The sequence below is a fragment of the Mustela nivalis genome, assembly GCF_964662115.1.
Source record: "Mustela nivalis genome assembly, chromosome: 5".
Classification (NCBI taxonomy): domain Eukaryota; kingdom Metazoa; phylum Chordata; class Mammalia; order Carnivora; family Mustelidae; genus Mustela; species Mustela nivalis.
The window spans coordinates 119719594-119738476 of record NC_139024.1 but is presented as its reverse complement, the minus strand read 5'-3'; the positions used below and the strand labels follow the sequence as shown (position 1 = coordinate 119738476).

Sequence of the window (18883 nt, the reverse complement as noted above, 5' to 3'; positions counted from 1 at the left end):
TTTATTACTGAGTTCATTGAATCGCCTGATTCTCTTGTATCTTGTTGAATTCTGTTCTGACCATTATTTTGAATTCTTTATTACTTAGATCACAGTCTTCTGTAAATGTAGGTTTGGTGGCTGGAGAACTGTCATTTCTTTTTAGCAAAGCCATATTACCATGATTTTTCATGCTCTTTAATGAGATTTTCCTCTGCCAAATAGTTTGAAGTAGCCAACACCTTTTGTATGTAGGCAATAGTTTGTTAACTATTATTCTAACAGTTCATGGGTAGGAGGTTAGAGGCCCTTCTTTAGTATTACAGCAGGTGACAGAAGAGCATAAGCTTTTGCTTTCTCTTACCATAGTAGCCCTGGTGGCTGTATAGACAAGGCTCAAAGGAAAAAAAAAAAAAAAGGAGGAGACTGGCAACTCTACGAGGGGCCAGTATGTACTAAGTCCCTTGGGTTTGGGGCATGCCTCACTCTCCAGGAGGATCCTCAAGTTCATGAGTCCCACGGAGCTGGGAGCTCTCTTGCTTAACTCTCAGGGCAGACAGTGAAAAAAGTGTTTCTTCTTGTCTGCCTCCTTCCTTCCTTTGCCTTTTCCTTCCCCACTGTCCCCTCCTGGTCACAGATGTCCTACCTCAGAGGATCCTGCTCTGTGGCTTCACAGTTATGGGGTCCTCCAGTCACAGCCCAAAGGGACAAGTAGACTTTCACTCACCTTCTTGACCCACCACCTTTTTGACCACCCCCACCTTCTTGACCCCAGGAATCACAGGTGAGCATTATCACCACTGTAAAGGCCAGGGTAACAGGCCCCACCAAGCTGCCTGGGCTCTGGTCTCCCTGAAGACCAATCCACACCCTCTCAGATGTAAACATGGATGGATCTCATTAGTGTCTCGTGTGCTGTCCAGAGGAACCTTTGTTGAGATTTGGAATCCTACTAGTTGTAAACAGAAAGGGGAAGACAAAAGGAAGGACTTATTCTGCCATGATGCTGACCTCACTTATCCCAGGAATGATGGTTTAACCATTTTTTCTTGAATTACATGGGCAGCTGGTCCACTAGTTTCAAAAGATTTCTCTTTTTTGTGAGGATAATTCCTATCACATCCATACCTTCCTTTCCTCTCCATTTCAAAGGAAACATACCCATAGCCCATCTAAAAGGAATCCAGTGTCATAAAGCTACAAGGTAGACTTAAGAGGAGATGAACATGTCAGATAATATATTAACACACAGAGTATTTAAAAAATATACAACGATCCCAAAGAGTATATTTATGACTTTATTGTTGGGATAAATATTTTGATAAATTTGAAAATTCCTCAACCACCCTTTCCCACGTCCTGTTAGCAGTGCAATGCCCTTGCCCAACAAGGGCAACAGTTCAGCTTAGATGTTTGTATCACACAGTGTCTGATCAGGAGGCAGAAACCACATCACTCTAACAGGGAGAATCTGATATAAAGAATTATTAAGAAAGACATATTTAATTATGAAAAAGATAAAAGAAAGCTCTATGGAAACCAGAAGTAGAAGATATAGGAAGCAGACTTTACCTCTAGAGCTTAGGTAGAGCATCCAAAGGACGGAATACATTTGAAAGAATAAGACTGACATTCTGTTTGTTGGACAAGGTGGTAGCAGAGTCCCCAGGAAGGAAAGAAATTCACCAAGACACTGCAGACCAAGCCTGTTGGGTAGGAAAACTCTCCTAGAGAACTGACAAGAGTCCCTGGGAGGCAGTGCTCTAGTACACAACCTGTTACAATGCCATACTCATTCACCCCAAAGCAAGGGAAACTAAGTCTTCTCTGGCCACTGTCAATAGCATTGTAAGGTCAAGGGGGAAACAACACCAAAAGTGGGACACTTAGGTGGCTCACTCAGTTAAAAGTTTTCCTTCAGCTCAGGTCATTATCCCAGAGTCCTGGGATGGAGTCCTGCTTTGGGTTCTCTGCTCAGCTGGGAGTCTGCTTCTCTCTCTGCCTGCCACTCTTTCTGCTTGTGCTCACTCAATCTCTCTTGGACAAATACATAAATAAAATATTTTTTTAAAAACACGAAAAGAGATACCCTGACACCAGTGAACCAAACTCTGCTGTACATATGGTATCACTTTATTAAAATGCATATTCTGCCTGTGTGGCTATTTGGAGTGAGATTCTGCATTTCTAATGATTTCTTGCTCTGGGAACCACACTCTGAGTGGCAAAATCATCATTTGCTCTGGGGGAAGCCAACAGCAATGCAATCAGGACCACCAGACAGCCCTGCAGAGAATCTTCTTTAGTGAGGAACTGAGACCTTCTGCCAATAGCCATGTGGGTGAGCCATCCTGAAAGCACATCATTCTACCTGGGCAGACTCCTGATGACTGCAGCCATGACCAGTAGTTTGCCTGCAACCTCAGGAGAAGCCCTGAGCCACAGTCGCCCAAGGAAGCCAGGCCCAGATTTCTGACTCTTAGAAACTGTGTGAGATAGTAAATGTTTGTTGTTTTAGCTGCTAAATTTTAGAGTAATTTGTTATGCAGCAATATATAACTATTATACTTCATAATATACATTAAAAAATCAAAATGAATCATAAACCAAAATGTAAAAGTTAAAACTATTAAGACTTACATAAGAAAACAAAGGAGAAAATTTTTGTAATCTTGGAGTAGACAAAGATTTCTTAGAATACAGAAAACATGAACTACAAATGAAAACTTTCATAAATTGGGCTTTATTAAAATTATTAACATATGGTCTTCAAAAGACACAATTAAAAATAAAAAGATAAGCCACAGATTAGGATAAAAAAAAAAATAAAAAATAAAAACACGAAAAGACATGGGGAGATAGAGAGAAGGGAGTTGGGGGAAATTGGAAGGGGAGGTGAACCATGAAAGACTATGGACTCTGAAAAACAATCTGAGGGTTTTGAAGGGGCGAGGGGTAGAAGGTCGGGGTACCAGGTGGTGGGTATATAGAGGGCACGGATTAAATGGAGCACTGGGTGTGGTGCAAAAATAATGAATACTGTTATGCTAAAAATAAATAAAAATAAATTAAAAAAAAAACACGAAAAGAAAAAAGCTTTTTCTCCTGCTATGTCTTTCTGTGTTCCCTCTGGTGTTATGTAGGAATTCAGTGACTGCATAGATGAAATATGACTTGCATACACCTCGCTGGATGAGACTAATTGAAAAACAAAGGAGGAGTGCCCATAAATTTATGCCTCAATTGAAATTTCTTGGCTGAAAGTGGCCACATACTTACTATGGCTCAAGGCTCTCATCTAGGGAGTAAATGTTTAAATTTCAAAGAGAAACAGGCACATGTGGTGCTCATGTACTTCATGAACTTTTACCTCCTTGCCTTTACCACACACTGTCCCATATATTACTGTCTTGACCATTAAGGTTACACTTTCCTCCTTGCATTGTGCTTGCACGTGCTGTATTGATATGACCCCAATGAAACTGGAAGCAAAGCTTGGCTGGAAGCCTTTTGCCGCTAGAGTGTCTGGTCCCCAGGCCTCTCCTTTCTCCTATGAAGGTGTCTGGAGTAATCTTTTCATTCGCCACCTCAGGATTTGCTGGCCAAACCCAACGGTGCACTAACTGACAAAGGTGGTGCCAAATGTGCCACATGACAAAAATGAAACATTTATGACCTGCAGTATCAACAATTAGGGCACATACAGGGTTGATTTGAATCAAAAGACAATAAATTAAAAAGGGGCAGATTTCACACTTTTAGTTCCTCAACTTCCACATAAACCATTTACTCACATTGGAATAGCATATAACAACACAACAACTCCACATTTTCACCCATCTACAGAGCTACACTTAAAAGTCAAAAAGTTCTCACTGTTTCCCCAAAATGGAACAAACAGGCAGTCTCAGGCATTGAATCAGTTATGTTTATTCCTTAAGTCCAGGCACACTCATTTGACTATTCTGTTACCTAGAGATTACATTTGAAATATTACCATGGACAACTTGCATAAAATCGCACTGGTAAGAAGGGAGAAGGAAAATAGATAATTAATACAAAGGACACATCTACATAACAAGATAGAAAAATATGCAAAGGGACTCCAGTCCTTTTCCTATTTTTGGTCACAAGCAGAAGTTGAGATCTGTGACCTCCTTTTTCCACTTCCAATTCCGTGTCTTCTCATCTCTCCCAGAACCACAACAGGTCGGTGTTCTCTACTTTAGGAGCCAACAAACATTTATTCATCAAGGTCTGAGTCCTCAACAGTCTGGCTTCCTTCTGTTTCCTGTGGGTTCCATCCACCTTTACAATTGGACTGGAAGTACTGAGAAGCTGTACATAGATCCTGGAACTGTGCTCATGGTCAAAGCTTTCTGCAATTCACCCAGGGTCTGAAAACACTCATCTTCATTTACCTCTTTATTCTGGTAGCAGTTCTGTTCTTTCCAACTGCTGTTGACTCACAAGGAAACCCAAACTCTCAGTTTTCCATTCCCTGAATTAATGCAGCACCAGTATTTAAAAAAACAAAAAACAAAAACGAAAACCAACACACAAATATTTACCAAGGTTCGTTAAGTATGTCTCATCCATTCCAGAATAGGAAGCCTGTACAATAGAATATTACACTCCACTCTTCTTCAAGTCCATTAGCCATACATTTCTTCAGAAATGTTCAAATGGACAACGTTTTTTAGTCAGAGTGCACATTTCCTAAATAGAGCTGGTAACCGACCCATAGTCTCTGTGTTCATCTGCACAGCTCACACTATGTAAAATAAACACCATTTAATTCTTCAGAATAATTCAGACCTCATCTCATTTCATATCAAAACAATACAAAGACTCCATGAAATAATGCTCATGATCAAAAGAAACAAGACTTCCAATAGCAAAATTCAGCCAACCCCATTACAGCTGAAAAAGTCAACATTTATCTTCTAATACCTGAACATAAGGCATGAACCGACTATTCTCATAACCTCACCACAGCAGTCTATACCCAGAAAAGAAGGGCAAGACACCCCGTCATTCAGGACTAACTTCAGAAGCTATTACCCATGGGAATCCGCAGCTCCACGAGGAGCCACCATGAGGAATCTGGGACAGTGTTGGAGCATTATGGGGACAAAGCTTCAGGACCACAGGGGAGTAATGGAGATTCAGCCCCTGCTAGATCACCAACAACTCCACAGCCTGAACTGAACGCCTGCCCTGAGAGGCTCACAGTCTCCGCTGAAGAACAAGGAGGGCTGTTAAGGGGTACTGGAGTCTGCACAGGCCCACCCACCCCAGAGCAGATGGTCAGGGACACATCTCCTGACCTCAACCTGAAGTATGGAAACAGAGTCCCAGAGGAGGAAGTGAGAGAGAAGGAGAAAAGGTGGGAACCATCAGTCATGTTGTAGAATGAGACATCCCCTTCCTTCAGGTCCAGGAAAACCCCTACCCTCTGGGGAATTGGCACAGCATGTTCTCCATTAGCAGGGAGGGAATAGAATCCCTTTTCATACATCCCCACAGCCCAGAACCCCCTTTCTGGGTGTTCCTGGTACCAACCTTTCCTCTCCACATCTCTCCTACAGACCCCCAGTGCCCACTCACATTTTTCTGCATTCCTGATCTCCACCTCCCAGTAACAGCACCCTGATGTGATGCCTTCATGACCCAAGACACTATAGACTCCATCATCTGAGTACTTGGGTGAGTACTTGAAGGTCACACTAGTCTTGTCATCAGAGACAGCAAGCCTGGAGTGGGCAGACTCTGGATCCAGACGGACAGTCACTGCAGAGACAGTTATTAATCATTCAAGGACTTGTCCTACCACATAACAAGGCACACAACCACCACCCCAACCCCAGACACCTAGCTGCATGCAGGGAGAACTAAACCTCATGAAATGAGAGCCTTCTGGCTCAAGCACACAGCCTCTAACAGGAAGAAGTAAGCATAAGACTGATCTGGGGGTTAGACATGACAGAGGACACTTGAGGGCCAGACAGGACTCCAACACTAAAGAAAACCCATCTATATCCAGTATCAGCCATACCCAGTAATCTCAGCTACATGACTTTCACTGTCCCATCCCACCCCACCACCACTGATGATTCCAGCATCTCTATCATCACAGCAAGCTGAAGGAGATGTCAGTAGCCATGGGATAGCAGTAGGAGCACCCAAACAGTAGAAGTAACTCACAGGCCTGGAACTTCTCCTTCCGCCAATCTACAAGAAAACCACATTGCACAAATGTGAACAACAAATCATGAGGATGTGAGGAAACTGTACAGGATGATGTTGGTACCTATCTCTTAAATACACTGAACCAAGAGTTATAGGGGAAAATGTTTTGGAAGCATTCACCTCATGAATTTATTGTTCATGCATGTTTATTCTCTTTCTCACACACTCTCCTTCCCTCTCTCTGTCTCTCTCTGTCCTCTCTGACACACACACAGGCACACACACTCTCTCTCATATATCCACAACCATCACGCTACACTGTTCCCATGAAACTGAGACCATAAAGCTTAACACCACCGAGGGACTGGGTACTGACCTAAAAAGAAGGCTCTTTGCACATATTTTATTATCAAAGTAAGCTTTCTCAATCCCTAGCCACACATTCATCCTGAAAACTAAGTTTTCTTTTGAGAAAGAACTAAGGAGATCAAAATTTCTGAGGCCTCCATTTCCTTATAATGAACTGGCTGAACTGAACTTGCAGGTTGACTCCAAACCATGGTAGAGGCAATACAACTGGGTGGAGCTGCACTTGGAGGATAACTCTCAGCCATGGGTGAGGAGAGCTCAGGACATGGCACCAGAGAAATCTTGCCCCATCAAGATGTAATAGAGAAGATTCAAGAAAGAGAGAGAAGTTCAAAGCAAGAAAGTAATGAATTTGCTTTCCTTTATCATGGAGTATTGCAAGGAAAATCATCTCTGTGTGTAAGGGGAAACCCAAAAACATTGGGTCTAGTCATCTGCTTCTCCTTATAATCACCTAGAGATATCAAAAGCAAGGAGACACCACATATGATCAGTCCCCAAATATGGCTGTGTCCTATGACCCAGAAACTGTGAAAATGTTTTGGCAGAGAGGACTTTACAGATGTGAGTAAGATTAAGGAACTGGAGATACGAATGGGGCAGGGGTTGAATAACAATTTCTCCATAAACCTAGATGGAACCTCAAACCCAATTATCCTAAGGACCATATCAAGCTACCCTCTATAAAGTGAGGTCCTAAAATGAGCAAGAGAAGAATACAGGGTCCCTGTTTCTCAATGATGCAAAGTATGAACTCATCCAACCTTCATACTTCACTTTGGGATGAAGAAAGGAAGCTTTCTGATCACAGCAAAAGTATATCTGTCATAAGACCCTGAAAATTCTGCACGGTAAAGGTGTTACCTCCAATAGGACAGAGACTCCAAAACAAAATTAGAACTATTATAAAATAAGAACAGGACACTTTCTTGAATATTTGCCGACAACATGGGACCCCTATTCTCCCACAGGTTTATTCAGATAAAGTAGTATGTCCAGCTCTGTTGATTTGCTTATACCAACAGATCATATGAAGTGGGTAGACATGTCACATTTTGAGAAAAGGGAACTTTACTTATTCTTCACTAAGACATTAGCTGACAGAAAACTCTACATTTCTTTTTTTTTTAATTTATTTTTAATTTATTTTCAACATAACAGTATTCATTATTTTTTTAATTTATTTTTTATTTTTAGCATAACCGTATTCATTATTTTTGCACCACACCCAGTGCTCCATGCAATCCATGCCCTCTATAAACTCTACATTTCTCTATGACAATTGTCACAGTTTAGCAAAGAAGAGGAATCAGGAGGAGGAGAAGAAGGAAAAGGAGAAAGGGAGTTGGCATTCCATTCTGAGACTCTACAGTGCACCCAGAACTATGCTGTGCACTTCTGTGGACCAAGCGCATTCTTCACCTCATTTCCACAGCAAGCTGTTCATTAGAAATTATTCTTCCAACCTCATGAATAAGATCAGATCAGACATTTGGTCACATCACATTGTGAGCCCACCAGTGTGAAAGTGTTGATTCTACTGTAAGGGTTTCTGTCCTTACAAAATAAAAAGAATGTATATAAGGTATACTTTGAAAAACGGGCATTTCAATCCAGCAGAGAATGGGGTGATGCTAAAAGAAGACTATTTAATCCACATTTTTAACTGATAAGTCCCAAGATTCAGTAAGGTTCTCTAAAGAGTTTTCCTCACACATCTGGTCCCCATAGACTCTTACACCCCTGGCTCCCCCTTCTCTGTTCTCATTGGCTGTATCCCTCATCATAAATAGAAACAGCCAGGACAGAAAAGACACATGTTATGGATTCAAACGGCCTAGATTCATAACCCATCCCAGTGCTAGAAGGTGCTCTGGATAACCTTTCATTGCATTAGCAACCCTAGGATCACACTCCAACCCACAGCTACTACAGCAAGGGTGAGAAGGCCTCCTTATCTGAGCAAATCCAGTTAGAAAATTACTTCCAATATTAAATATATATTTAATATTAAGATAAATATAAGTTTTTTCAGAAAACTCTCAGACAAGTAACAAGGAGTTTCTTACTTTTTGTGCACCCAATAACTCGCATGTCCTCTGTGTACTTCCTACTCTAACCACCATGGCTGTCATTTGCGGTCTCTCTACAACACAAAGCCACCCAAAGTGTCTCTTCTACTCTCAGCCACCCAAAGTGTCTCTGAGAGGAATCACAGGCTCTCTACTTTTCTTCTCATCTCCTCCTCTCTTCTCCAACCAGCTTTTCTTTCCCTGATGTACTCCCAAATTTTCTCTGGTAAACAATTTTCATTCCTCGGAGCTTCTCCTATTGCAATCCTCACACATTTCCCCTAATAAATCTAACCAGTACTGAGCCCATCAGGCAAACCCAGAATTCTCCTAAAAGGAGAGATAATGGTTGTGAACAACTATAAGTTACTGCCCTTTAAAAAATTAATTTCTTAATGCTGTAATACAAACATGTACATAAGATTTTGAATATAATGGCCAGTATCTCACAAACCCACTACCAGGACTCCCTAAACATCCTGGAGGCTCTGGATCTGAGAATCAGAACAGCTGAGCTAAAGATGACTACTTCCAAAACAACCATGGAGGTTAAAAGGAAGATACCTGGCTTGGACAAGGAGTCAGAGCATGCAAGCAAAATGAAGATTATCATTCCAGAGAAACAGCAAAAAACAAACAAATAAACAAACAAACAAAAACCAAAAACCAAAACCAACCAAACAAACAACAAACCAGGAATACCAAAGCAAGATCAAAAAGAGATAGGAATTTCAGGGTAAAATGGATTCAGAAAAAGAATATTTTATGGAAAAACTGAGTCCTAAGCAGGCAAACTTGATTTCTAAAATCTTCCAGAGACAGCAAATTCTGAAGTAAACCATCAATGCCATGGTCCAACTGCAAATGACCACTCTGTTGTCACTGGACCAACAAACTATCAGTTGAACAAGGTGCATTCAGAAGGTCTTGCTAATTCTCACGACAACTTACAGTAGAGGATGGGTCAGAATAGAGGCATATTTGTGTTCCCATGGACAGTCCCTGCAGTCTTCAGAAGGACACAACAAATATAACAAGGAGATCAGGAACACCAACCTCATCCTGGTGTGGGGTCCAATGACAGAGAAGGTGGCACAGTGGAGGCTGGGGAGGTAAAGCCAGAGGAAACTGAGTCACTTACCTGCATACAGTTTTGCCTTCTTCAGGGCTGAAAGGAAAGACACCCTGGTGAGACATGGGCCAGAACAAGTCTGCATATTATTGATCTACTGGCACTTGAGTCCTCTCTGTGCTGCAGGTAACACTATAACAGAGTAAGGAGAGAGGCTAGAGAGGAGATACCCTTCTGACATGGATAGACAATAGGATGTTCTGGTAGTTCCCTGGACCACAGGTCAGAGAGTTGGCATTGTAGGCTGAGTTCCATGCCTGCCAGTTGCTGCGGTGTGACCTTTGCCAAGTTAGTGTCCTGAATCTTAAAAGCCACAACATTAAAATACAAACTATGAGGAACAAACTGAGGATTTGGGAAGGGAAAGGGGTGGGAGGTTGTGTGAGCCTGGTGGTGCGTATTATGGAGGGCATGTGTTACATGGGGCACTGGGTGTGGTGCATAAAAAATGAATTCTGTTACACTGAAAAGAAATTAAAAAAAAAAAAAGATGTTCTTTATCCCATACAGCTGAATTGGCATCTTTAGGAAAAATTGAAAATAAATAAATAAATAAATAAATAAAGGATACATGTAGTTGAATAGTAAAACCATCAAAATAAGAGTTAAATTAAAAATCAAAAGCACTTTTAACTATTAAACTTCTCTTCTCCTACAGACAAGAAGACTTAAGGGTCAACCAAGAAAAATAATTTTAACGAGAAGAGACAAAATTTTAAAAAATTAAACAAATAAATTCAGCAGAGTCCAAAGAGACAAATGAAAATAACATAGAACTGAATGATTGATTACAACATTAAGAATCTCTAAGGTGAAAAAACTCTTAAGTTATTCATTCAGTTTTATGCACACAAGCATTGCAAGGCCAGTTATCTATATGCATTTGATTTTCTGAAAAATAGAAGAGACACAACTTCTGTGGAAACACTAAACTCATAAGAGTCAGTTAGATCTCCTGGGGCCAGTGGAGAAGAATTTTAATTTCTAAAGAAATTTAATGTTTAAAAAAAATTGGTAGCAGTGTGGGAGGTACTTAGCATAAATACAGTCAACATCTAAATCTGTTTCTTCTCTTTTTTGTGGGGTGCAGCAGGATTCAACAATATGTCAAAACGTGCATTTCAAATAAATTTTTGATAAAAAATAGTATTCCTTCAAAGAACAATACACTATGTCCAACTATTCTTGATTACCAAAAGAAAATACATAATACTAACAAATTCCATCCACAGAATTTTTCTGAAATGAATCCCAAATCAATTGCATCCCAAAATAAAGAAATTTTCACATGGAAAGAAAAACACACAAAATTTTTATTCCATCTACTTTAAATTTGGTCTAAAGGTCAAAAATTATACAATGTATGAAAATATTTTAGGGAATAAAGTATACATTATTCCATGAATGTAAGAAGTCATTATTACATCCAATGATTTCCAGGAAAGAGAGATATGGGAAATAACAGAAAGAGGAGATGAAATAAGGACCAGGATGTTAGATGAGCTCTACGGTAAAAGTTGCCCGATGTTCTCAGAAAACACATCACTGGACCAGTAACAACTTATCCCCACGACATTCCCACCCAAGCTCTGCCCAGTCCTCTACCCAACACTTTGTGATCAGTACCTCCAGGAACTGGAGCAAAAAGACTCTCCCACGATGGTGTTGTGTGGAAGGATCACAATCCTGAATTTAATAACCCCCATTTATTTATTTTAGTTTCTCTAAAATATTCCGGAGTATTCAGGTTGACTGAGAACCGGTTGCATTGAAAACTAAAAGCTACAAAGGCGGTGGGTAGATCAACCCAAGATGTACGACAGACTCCAGTGACCATCATCATTCCAGGTTTCAAAGCACCGTGTGCAAAACAGTAGCCCAGATGGGGAAAGCCCATGGAGCAAGTTCTGCCTCCCACCAGTTTCCACTTGTCTCTGCATGAAACAGAGAGGGGACACTATGGCTTAGGGGGCAAGAGACCCAAGGATATCCGAACAGTCACTCACCAGCCAGGTAAACAGATTTCCTCCAGTCTGAAAGGCAACACAGGAAATTGATTGTCATCTCCTACAAACATGACACAGAAACTTCTGGGAAAAAGACACAACATACCAAGACCTGCTTGGAGTTCATCTGAAAAAAAAAAAAAAAGTGAAAAATACACATAAACTCCCATCACTAAAAGCAGCAAAGACTGCACCTGGAAAACCCACAAGAGCATCTATATGTCTCCTAGAAGATCTAATTCCAGACCCCTCAAGCCTCCACAGCCCCACCTGTCATCTCTGGTCCTCCTCAGCCCCCTGATCCTGGCCAAGGGCCTTCTGCCTGCTTCTCTCTGCACCAGTTTCCACACTTGTCTGCCTTGGCCCTGTCCTGCCTTACCTCTGGCCTTCAGTGCCTCCTCCTTTATCCGCTGGTCCTCCTCCTTTTCTCTGTGCAGTTTCTCCCATTCCTGCATCTCCTGGAGCTTTGCAGTATGTTCTCTCATGATGTAGAAGACAGCCCCAAGGTGTAGGAGCATCAGCACAGTCAGGATCACCATGAAAGCTGGCTTCCAGGGAGAACTCTGAGGAAAGAAGGGTTCTGTGCCCAGCCAGACACCCCATCAGGGCACTGCTCAGGATGGCCCAGCCCAGCATACACAGGGACCCCCAACCAGATAATCCCACCCTTCTAGGAGTGAGAAGTAGTACTGACCTGGGATGAACATGATCATTGCCTTCTCCTGGCCTAGAATGGGGTTGAGGACTGAGCAGGTCACATTCCCTGAAGAGCTGTCCCTAACCACAAGAGTAGCCTCTATGGTGAATAGCCCTTCATCATCTTGGGCTTGCGTCTCAGAGAACGTCAGGAACTTCTCTCCACTGAGAGCTCTCCACTGCACTTGGGGCTTTGGGAACCACCCCAAGGCCATGCATACAACTCGGACCCCGTCCTCCTCTGGCCCTGTGATGTGCACTTGAGGGGCAGAGCCGACACCTGAAGAAAGAAGCTAGAGAGCACAAGGAGGCCATGCAAAGCACAGGGATTCCAGCAGAACTTTCCTGTGCACAACTCCATGCACAGCACTGCATTTTGGGGGCTCTTTGGGGGGAATGGTCCCTACAAGGATTAATGTAAGGGGTCCTTCCATGGAGAACAGAAAGAAGGAACATGGGGACCTGTGGCAGGCCCAGAGAGCAGGCTCTTCTCCCCAACCATGAGGGTGGGAATTCCATCATCCAGAGGGATAGATGGAGAAATTTGGTTCCAGGATCCATCCTTCTCTGATCTTCTCAACTCACACACTCTCCAGGGCATCTGCGGGCACACCCACTGCCACTGGGTCATCACTTCCACCAACCTACATACCTCCTGAGCTCTCTCCCTAATATCCACATCTCTGGTTTAGCTGTGCCAGGATTCCTCACAGATGCTTCAGACTCAAATCCTGAACTAATTCATGTTTGGCCCCATCTCTGAGGATAAGGATGAAAATACCCCCAATCTTTCAGCCTTCTTTACATCCAGCCAGCCCTCTGCTGCCTACTGTTAATGCCTTCACACTCTGCTTCTGGGCTCCATCCTGTGACTTGACTGAGCCACTGAGAGTTCAGGGAATGTGACTCTAGTAGAGGTTGGAAACTGCTTGAGCCATTGCCCTGTCCACTGCCACAGGACAAACATCTTCAGGCTAGTGCAGCCTTTCCAGCTGAAGCTGTCCTAGATCAACCAATAGCCAGCTGGACAACACCAGCTGAGCAAACCCAGTCAAGGTCCACTGTCAGGACAAAATATATTAAAATACCAAGTTTTATTGTCCCTGTTGAAATGTATATAAGTACTTAAAAAAAAAAAAATCAGAAACAAAAACAAATAAGCCATTGGCAGCTCCATAACCTAAGAATGTGTTTCTCAAGGACCTTGGAACCAGCTCTGAACTGCTCACACCACAGCAGCCCTCTCTTCCCCTTCTCTGCCAGGGTAGGAGCCTAACCTCAGTGGGCACCATGATCCAGGTGTAAAATCACTGCCCATCATGATAATGGGAGAATTGGTAAAAACCAAAAAGCAAACAAACAAAAACCAAAAACCAGAAACAAAAAAACAAAAAAACCCACTACTTTATCTTTTATTTGTCTGGGAAACTCTTCATTTATCCTTATTTCTGAATGTTACCCTTGCTGGTTTCATGGCTACAGATTTTTATTTTTTCCTTTTAGCACATTGAATATATCACACCACTCCATCTCTATTCTGGCCTGTAGAATTTCTGTTGAAAATTCCACTGAGTATATGTGAAAGTGTTGAATCACTATATTGCACACCTGAAATGAATATAACACTCTATGTTAACTACACTGGAATTATTTTTTTTTATTTTTGCGATAGGTTAATTTGTTTTTCCTCAGGATAAAGCCAATTAGCTAGCTTACATGCTCACGCAATTTCCAAGCAAATATAATGTGCACCATCCAGAACAAATGGTATTAGCAAGTCCGCCTACTTGAGGGGCTCATAACTGTTGATCCTGAGAATGTGTATGGAATGAGTTCTGTCTGAATATGGAAAAAATGAGATTTCTTCTGTCTTCGCATTTCTTTTTTTTTCTTTTATTTATTTTCATCATGACAGTATTCATTATTTTTGCACCACACCCAGTGCTCCATGCAATCAGTGCCCTCTCTAATACCCACCACCTGGTTCCCCCAACCTCCCACTCTCTGCCACTTCGAACCCCTCAGATTGTTTTTCAGAGTCCATAGTCTCTCATGGTTCACCTCCCCTTCCAATTTCCCCCAACTCCCTTCTCCTCTCTAACTCCCCATACCCTCCATGCTATTTGTTATGCTCCATAAATAAGTGAAACCATATGATAATTGACTCTCTGCTTAATTTCTTGATAGAATCTCTGTGATGCACAGTGCATTGTATTAATGCTAATTTAATAATAAAAAGGAGCTTTCTTCCTACTATCTTAGAGACAAGATTCTGAGTTGGAAGATTATGTTTTTAATTATATTTCCTCTACGTGACTGAAGATTTATGAGTAAGACCTGTTAAAATTAGCCAAACACAGCCCAGATGAGCTGAACTCCGTGAATGCCAAATTTAAAAAATGCTCTTTGTTATAAGCCACTGAGATTTCTATGTCTGTGTTACACAGAATTATGGCAGCAATCTGCAGCTTACACATAAAATCAATATTTCTACCACTAAACAATAAAAAAAAAATTAAAAAAAAAACTGTGAGTACCTAAAGTCCCTTGTCCCCAAATCTCACTCAGCTGGTTCTACATCCAAACCTCTCTGATGCTGGAGTGCTCCTTTCCTACCACATTGCCTCTACATGAATGCAGGGGGCCATCCTCTCCACCCCATAACTACATTCAGGCCTCCAATCTTGCTCACCTTCCATACACCTTCCATTACAGCTGCCAAAGCAAACCTGCCCTCACACACCTTGCTCCACTGCTCTGTTGAAAATTCCCTCAGTCCTGTATCTAAATGACATAAGAGCACATGAAGCCTTTGATGGTCTGGTATTACCACCCCCACTACCCCACAAACAAAACTCCTATCCACTTCCACCCCAATCCCACCATCTGCACCTGTCAGAGAGGACACAGTCCAGGCCCAGGACAATTGGGTTGATTGCTCAGACCCACAATCACCATGCTGTGTATGCCCCACACAGATCCATCAACCAGAAGGCCATTTCAGACCACTGTCCCCTTCACTCAAATATCTGCTCAAGTATGTGTTACTCATGGGCTTCTCCTGATAAATCCCTTCTCTGTGCACCTGGACCAGGAACACCTCTATATTCCAGAGAGTCACTTCTCACCACCCTCCCATTTACCTCCACACCCATAATGTGGCCTCTCTCTCTGCCCAGACTCACCAGCCACACTCCTCCCTCAAGTGTCTCATGTGGGTGTTCTTCTGCTTGGAAATCTCACCCCTAAAATATTTATTTGGCTAAATCTCTACTCACCATCATCTAACATTGTCTATATCTTATCTAATTGGTTTTTTATACTCTGTATAATATAAACTCTACAGGGCAGGGACCTTTATTTGTTACACTGATATATCCAGGTGCAGAGAAAAATAGCTATCACGTACCAGGAGTTCTATATATTTAAAATGAATAAATGGAGAGTGAAAGACCCACTTTTCCTCTTGTATAAATTGAGGGCTATTAATTTAGATCCTGAGGTGGCTCTGAATTCCAGTATTGCAGGTGAATAAATACCAATCAGCAACCCACCTGCCACCTTCAGTTCCAAAACGGCCTCTTCATAGAAGATTCCCATTCTGAAGAAGCAGGTATACAGCCCATTGTCAAAAGCCTGGACATTGTGGATGCGCACAGCAGCCTCCCCCTGGGTGAGGAAATCCTTCACCAGTGAGGTTCGCCCCCTGTACTGAGCCATCTGCTCTTCTCTCTGCTCCCGCTGGTTTTGATAGATCAACACTGCTTCGGAGAACTTGGAGCGGAACCACCGCAGCTCCATATTCTCCACATCCATGGCCGGGGACACAAGACATGGCAGCGTGATGTCCGCACCCAGCACTGCCACAATGGGTTCGGAGGGGCCAATCACCATAAACTCCTCTGTGGACACAGACACAGGAGTGAGAAAGCTCCATAGATGCAGAACAGGGAAAGAAACACACTGGCAAGAGGGAGGCCGTAACCGAGGGACTCAGCTGTCACAACTCCTAATAGGACAATTTTATCCTACAACAACTTTGAAATACACAAATGGTGTCAAAGAGACTCCTCAGCAGCCTGTGCTCCTGACTCCAGGCCCTTCCATGAAGGACTCTCTAACTTAGTAGGCCCAACCTTCCACAGGCATCACAATCACCAGGAAGGCCTGAGAAACACAGACTGGTGGGCTCTAACCCCAGGCCTCCTAGGTTCAGTAGGTCTGGAGTGGGTCCAAGAATGTGCATTTCTAAGGAGGTGGTGAGAAGCTGATACTGATGTCTCAGGGACCACACTCTAAAAACCACAGCTCTAACCTGCCTCGTCTTAGGACAGGACTGAACACTCACCAAAGAACACTACTGTGGCCAGGTGGTAACATCCTATTCATTGCAGCACACCTGAAACTTTCTTACACCTGCTCCTAAATTTATTATTTCTGCCTATGTCTTTGTTCTCTGCTGAATTCTATGTGCACTAAAAACTAGACCTCACAGCTACTTCCATTAAAACCTGCCTTCACTCCTCTGCTCCCAGGACCCAAATCACTACCTGTTCCCAAAGAAGGTTCATCCCACTGCCCCCAGCCCCTTGAAGGCCTTGGTCTTCTGAGACCTGGTAGATATGTCACAGGAGGACACTTCTGCAAGACAAACCCCACCAGACAACCAAACACTAACTTCTCAGCTCCTGTGTTACTTAAATTTGGCTGAGTCACTATCTGTCTCACCTGGGGGATGACAATTACTAGTCTCCCTGTGACAGCCTCTGTCCAGTCAATGTCTGTGGACCTTTAAACCTGGAACCAAAACCATGTCCTTCCTCTACTTTGGTAGAGGAAGGTACCCTTTGGTACCTACTTTGGTACCCTTCAATGCTTCTGCAGTTGCCCAAGTGATCCAAAGCCCATTAAGGAAGACTCTCCCTGCTCTCTGATCCCCAACTCCTGCTTCTCTCCCCCTCATTAACTCTGTTCCAGCCAACACTCACCTCCTCTGCTCCTTGAAAAACCAAGCACACTGCCAGCTTTGTCTGGCTGCTCCTCACTGTGGAGAATCTCTTTCCATGGGACACAGACAGGCACCTCCCCCTGCTTCCATGACTTTGTTCCCATCACACTGCATGCATACAGTGACCACCTTATGGAGCACTGCTGCCTGCCCACTTGCCACCCTGCAGCCCTGACTGCCCAACCTGCTCCACATCCTTGTCCCATGCTCACCACTCCTCTAAGAGATACAGACTATATGGGGTATTCCGTACTCGCTGTCCCTGCCAGAATATAAGCTCTATAAATACAGAGACTGTCTCCTTTGTACACAGAGTAGCACCTAATATGTACTCAGTACCCTATAAATATTTATGAAATAGAAGTACCGGTAAACCCAGGAAAGAAAAAGTCAATAAAACCAGGGGGAAAAAAAGAGAAAATTATTTTCATAATATTCATAGTGAAATTCACATTTTTTACTTTAGAGACATAACTCATTAGAGAACTGTCATGCACCCCTGCCCTTATTTTGCAGTTCTGGGATTCTTCTTATGTGTTTAATTTCAAATAGCAGTTGGGGCATCTCCAGAATCGGTGTAGAGCCAGGGACTCCACCAATAGCCATCTGTCCTGATGCAGACAGCAGCAGAGTTCTGGGGCCTCTCACCCACCCCATGGAGACACAGGGAGAGTGAGGGGACACACTCACCTGCAGAGCCCCCAGCAGGCAGCTGGAAGAGGAGAAGCAGGGAGGAGAGATGGGAAAGCAAAGAGCCCTTGCCGCAATCCTCCATTTCCTCAGAGCTGGGGAGACACAGGGCAAGAGACAGGTGATACATCCAGAGAGGAAGCAGGGCCAGCTCAGAGCTCTGGGCCTCAGAGCAGACAGGAGGGCTCAGGGCTGGCAACAGTCCCCAGCAAGAGAACAGCCTTTCCTAATGCTCAGTATGCTGATGAGGTTGGGGCCCCACAACCCTGATGCCAAGAAAACCCTCTTAGCCCTTTGGAAATTCTCCCAGCCTGATATGCCCACAGGACCAGACCCTTCCCGCCTCAGCACAGAGGCCTCCTCCATGTCTGCCTATGTCACAGGCCACCACAGAGGTCCAGGGACACAAGGTGTACACTCAGGGCTCTCTCCATGAAGAACACCAGCTCCTGTGTGCTGTTCTTCTGCTGCCCCCTAAATATGATCAGGGAATGACTAAGAAGCATGACAGTCAGACTGCATCCTCCTCAAGGACACTTTGGCTCCCACCATATGCACATTGTTCTGGGGCCCTTTGATAGGTGAGTTCACCCTGATTTCAGCTCCTGCCACCTGCAGCCCTTTTCTGCTCAGGGCCAAGGACATGGACTTGCTCATAGCTGAAGCCAGACAATTCCCCATGAATGGTTAATCCTCATCTTCTCTATCTTTGAGGAGTGTCTGCCTCAGGATAAAGGAT

At 43.2% G+C, this 18883-nt stretch overlaps 3 protein-coding genes across 3 annotated transcripts in view; 2 read left to right on the top strand and 1 right to left on the bottom strand.

Moving 5' to 3' along the window:
• The window catches only part of LOC309865787 (endogenous retrovirus group K member 7 Env polyprotein-like), a 1143634-nt gene that overhangs the window by 139333 nt on the left and 985418 nt on the right, over positions 1-18883 (top strand). The gene's annotated exons all lie outside the window — the stretch shown is intronic.
• LOC309865789 (butyrophilin subfamily 3 member A3-like) overlaps positions 1-18883 on the top strand; it is a 488935-nt gene that overhangs the window by 357992 nt on the left and 112060 nt on the right. The gene's annotated exons all lie outside the window — the stretch shown is intronic.
• Positions 1-18883, bottom strand: part of LOC309865779 (butyrophilin-like protein 1) — a 507893-nt gene that overhangs the window by 486919 nt on the left and 2091 nt on the right. The window contains exons 2-8 of the mRNA XM_082732589.1: positions 18145-18239; positions 16001-16348; positions 12445-12726; positions 12130-12330; positions 11857-11877; positions 11751-11777; positions 9754-9780 (exon numbers count right to left, since the gene is read on the bottom strand). Of these exons, the coding sequence (XP_082588715.1) occupies positions 9754-9780; positions 11751-11777; positions 11857-11877; positions 12130-12330; positions 12445-12726; positions 16001-16348; positions 18145-18239 (1001 nt within the window). The remainder of the gene's footprint in view (positions 1-9753; positions 9781-11750; positions 11778-11856; positions 11878-12129; positions 12331-12444; positions 12727-16000; positions 16349-18144; positions 18240-18883) is intronic.